Source organism: Sinocyclocheilus anshuiensis, unplaced genomic scaffold (genome assembly GCF_001515605.1).
Source record: "Sinocyclocheilus anshuiensis isolate Anshui unplaced genomic scaffold, SAMN03320099.WGS_v1.1 scaffold990, whole genome shotgun sequence".
Classification (NCBI taxonomy): Eukaryota; Metazoa; Chordata; class Actinopteri; order Cypriniformes; family Cyprinidae; genus Sinocyclocheilus; species Sinocyclocheilus anshuiensis.
In genome coordinates this window covers 426081-430604 of record NW_015539926.1, presented here as the reverse complement: position 1 = coordinate 430604, position 4524 = coordinate 426081, and the positions used below count along the sequence as shown (strand labels likewise).

The window sequence follows — 4524 nt, the reverse complement described above, 5'->3', positions numbered from 1 at the left end:
GATTAACATTATTTACATAAGAAATGCACGGATCCGTTATACTGATGTACATTTGATATTTTCTTTACTGTTTACTTTCACTTAAAACAACCGACTGTGCTTACAAGGATACTTGTCAAGACAGCCACTGGTATTCACCTGCTGTCTGAGAAGGCTATCTGTTTGTGCACTTCATATGTGTGCGGAATCATAGAGGAAGCAATCAGGAAAAATTTAATTATGACTACTTTGACACAGACACACTTCAGGAAAAAATACATACTACAAATATACACTACCATTCAAACGTTTCAGATCATTAAGATTGTTTTTTTTAATGTTTTTGAAAATAAGTCTCTTATGCTTACCCCGTGCTGCATTTATTTGAGCAAAAATACAGTAAAAACAGCAATATTATGAAATATTATTACAATTTAAAACAACTGTTTTTTTTTTTTTAAGAAAACAAGCAGTAAATGAATAGAGTGCAAGTCTAAAAAGGACAATTTTTTTCTTTTGAAGAATAGAATTAGATTAGAGAGTGCTAGAGTTAGAGGGTCAAATAAAGATGGCAGAGATGTGTTTTTAGCCGATTCTTGAAGATGGCTAAGGACTCTCTGCTCAGATTGAGTTGGGCGGGTCATTCCACCAGGAGGGAACATTTAATTTAAAAGTCTGTGAAAGTGATTTTGTGCCTCTTTGGGAGCATAGCAGTGATATGAAAAGCCATGTTTCTGCATGACAGAACCTAGTGATGCCATGTAGACAGAGAAGAGAAGTGGTCCAAGAACTGAGCCTTGAGGCACCCCAGTAGTTAGATGTTGCGACTTGGACACTTCACCTCTCCCAAGATACCTTGAAGAACCTATCTGAGAGGTAAGACTCAAACCACTGGAGTGCGGTTCCTGAGATGCCCTTTGCCAATTGGGTTGACAGGAGGATCTGGTGGTTAACCGTGTCAAAAGCAGCGGACAGATCCAGCAAGATAAGTATTGAAGATTTGGAATCCGCTCTTGCCAGTCTTAGGGCTTCAACAACTGAGAGCAAGGCAGTCTCGGTTGAATGTCCACTTCTGAAACCAGACTAGTTGCTTTCGACGAGGTTGTTCTCTGTGAGAAAGGCAGAGACTTGGTTGAACACAGCTCGTTCAAGTGTTTTTGCAATGAAAGAAAGAAGGGAAACCGGTCTGTAGTTCTCTAAAAGAGTTGGGTTAAGAGTGGGTTTCTTAAGAAGCGGGGTTATACAAGCCTGTCTAAATGCTGAGGGAAAAACATGTGAAGGGATATGTTAATGATGTGAGTGAGTGCAGGTACCATTGCAGGAGAAATGGCTTGAAGGAGATGAGATGGAATAGGATCAAGCGGACAAGTAGTAGGATGATTAGAAAGGATGAGATTGGAGACTTCTGCCTCAGAGAGTGAAGAGAAGGATGTCAACAAGTGTATATTTACAGGTAAGATGTGCTTGACAGATTGTGGTGTGGAAAATTGTGCACTGATGGTTTTGATTTTATTAATGAAGAATGTGGCAAAGTTGTCAGCTGTTAGAGTTGATGAAAGAGGGGGAGGAGGAGGACAAAGGAGGGAGGAGGATGTTTTAAAGAGCATGCGAGAGTTAGACAAATTGTTTATTTTATTATGATAGTATGTCCTTTTAGCAGTGGAGACATGAGCAGAGAAGCAAGAGAGGAGTGACTGATACACATTAAGGTCAGTAGGATTTTTTTGATTTGCGCCACACCCTTTCAGCATCTCTGAGTTTAGAACGATGTTTGCGGAGAACATCAGACAGCCAAGGAGCAGAAGGGGTGGTACGGCCTGGCCTGGAAGTCAAGGGGCAGATCGTGTATAAACAAGATGTAAGAGTGGAGCAGAAAGTGTCAGTAGCACTGTTTAGGGCAAAAAAAACTGGTAAACTTGATTGTTATTTTACCCAGAAAATAAAGGCCAAAGGACTAAATTGAAAGTTTTATTTATGGCATTCGAAAAAGGTCAAAATAAGTGAGAAAGATAATGAAGTGATAGTATACCATGATCACAGACATCCCTTTGTATTACACTGCATTGAAATGGCTACAATGTCTATTGAAGTCCAGCAGATGATGAATCAGAGCTTAGAGGCCTTGATGGATGTTTCTAAGGCAATTAACCTCCAATAGTGTTTGTTTGCACTTTGCAGGATACTGTATGTTGGGTGCTGCTTAATGAAATGAAGATGAAAATCCTTTTGTAAATCAGTGGAATTAGTGCTTAAAGCTCTTAGTGCTTGTTTTTCTTTTGTTTTTTTTTGTTTTTTGAGAGAGAGCGAGAATACCTGAGTCTGCCTTTGAAAACATAATTTGGCTTTATTAATAGTCTCTAATAGTGGCACACTTCTAGTTTCACATTTTCATATCATTTGCTCCAATCAGTGAAGGATTCATATCTTGGACTAATTAACAATAATATTAATGCTGCGTCAAATGAGAATATTATTGTGATAAATTTCTCCCTTGCTGGGTGCAGATGGCAGATTAATTTTCCTGACAATAAACATGTGCTGCAATATGCCACGGAACCAGAACCACAAAACAGACAGGATTTTGCCATACGTCTTTAAAGGGGTTTGCAATAAAAGAGTGATACTTTAATTTAAAATTAGGTTATTCTGGTTTGTTCTGCCTATACTTACTAATTCTATACTATATGTATATACAAAATAAAATAATAATCAATAATAAAAATGTTTATTGTTTATACTGGAATAATTTAATATAATTTATTTTTATATTTAAATTATATATTTTTAAAAATATTATTGTTGTGTTGACCAGAATGCCATCACATTCATACTCTTTCAACTCCTCTACTGCCACCTATGGCCGTTATGGTTACTGCAGGCAGTAATTGACAACCGGAAGGAATCCCTGTACTGTAGATATGCATTGTTTTTTTGTAGCAGCTGCTTTGTTGGTAGACTGAAGAATTCTTACAACCAGCTTTCTTTTTATGTAAATCAAATCCCAAATTAAGTTTTACAGCACATCCTGTGTTGCTTGTATATGCAATCATTTGTCTCTGCGTGTTCACTGCTTACACTAACTTGTCTGTATTAATCATCCATAGGGCCTTTTATATGGATAAATCGAACCTTCCCCCGAGCTCAGCTCCCAAAGCAGCCTTCATAGACAAGGTATGTGCCATCACTCACTATACAATCTGCAGGGACTTGTGGGAAATCTGTGTTTATGGCAGTACAGTGAAGCTATTTATTTATTGAATGCATTTATTGATTCTCAATAATGAAAAAAGGAACCTGCTAAGTTCTGTAAGCGACTTAAGACTGGTTTTGTGGTCCAGGGTCACATATATTCTTATTGTTTCAGTGAAACACAAAAGGTGAATTTTTAAGAATCTTCACACAGCAACTCAACAGTTCAATCAAGAATGACTTGTGAACCAAATCAGTTGAACATAAGAAACGAATCAGTCTAATTTGTAAATGAGTTGTTCTTTTGAGTCAGTTCTTTTCAGTGAAGCAGTTGATCTAATTCACAAACTAGACTGAATGATTCATTCACAAATCTGACTGATTCGGTCATCCACAGCAGTTCACAAGTCAAAGCTCACTTAAAATGATTTATTTGTTTGTTTATTATTATTTTTTTAGTTTTTTATTAATTTGTTAATTGATTCATTTGTTTTAAGAGCTTGGTCACTATATGAACTGTCATTGTTTGGAAAAGCATGACAATTCTAGATGTTAAAATTTTTCTTTTCATGTTTCACAGATGAAGGCAAATTATATGTACATTTGTGTCTATATGTACAGTATATGTCTTCAAAATAAAGGCTCTTTATTGGCATTGATGGTTCTATGAAGAAACTTGAACATCCATGGAACCTTTTCATTGCACAAAAGGTCCTTTATAGTGGAAAAAGGGTGTTTGGATTATTAAATTGTTCCTTATGCTAAGTAAAAATTGGTTCTTTTATGCTATCGCCGAATGTGAAACCCTTCTACTGGAACTTTTATTTTTCAGACCATGGGTTTGGAACATCAGAGTGTGATTAAATGATAACAGAGTTATCATTTTTCAGTGAACTATCCCTTTAATATGGAATGTTATTGTAATGTTATTCTATTACTCTCTCTCTTTGTAGCTGATGCGTCCTCTGAATGCTCTGGATGAGTTGTACAGACTGATGGAAAGTTTTATCTCGTGTCGGCGGACGGCTGCGTGCCAGTTCACAGCCTGTGGAGCGTCTGGAGTCGGGCTGCTCACCGTGGCCTCGGAGCTGTGCAGCCGCCTGGGAGCTTGTCACATCGTCATGTGTAACAGCGGAGTACACCGGTCAGCCTGGGTTACACACACATACACTCACACTCCTTTCTCTTCTGTCCGACAGGCATCAGGCATTCGCCAGGGACTCTTAAGTGGAACGCTTCTGTTTTTTCCTCCCCTGTCTTTTTTCCTTTCTGTCTGTAGCTCGGAGCAATTTACTTCCTGTCACTTATGTCTTTTATCCTGTTTTCTTCTCTGCAGCCTCAATCTTTCTTGAGTTT

At 37.8% G+C, this 4524-nt stretch overlaps 1 protein-coding gene across 1 annotated transcript in view; it reads left to right on the top strand.

Moving 5' to 3' along the window:
* LOC107686687 (phosphatidylinositol 3,4,5-trisphosphate-dependent Rac exchanger 2 protein-like) overlaps positions 1-4524 on the top strand; it is a 157206-nt gene that overhangs the window by 126153 nt on the left and 26529 nt on the right. The window contains exons 36-37 of the mRNA XM_016483777.1: positions 3084-3150; positions 4122-4312. Coding sequence (XP_016339263.1) covers positions 3084-3150; positions 4122-4312 — 258 coding nt within the window. The remainder of the gene's footprint in view (positions 1-3083; positions 3151-4121; positions 4313-4524) is intronic.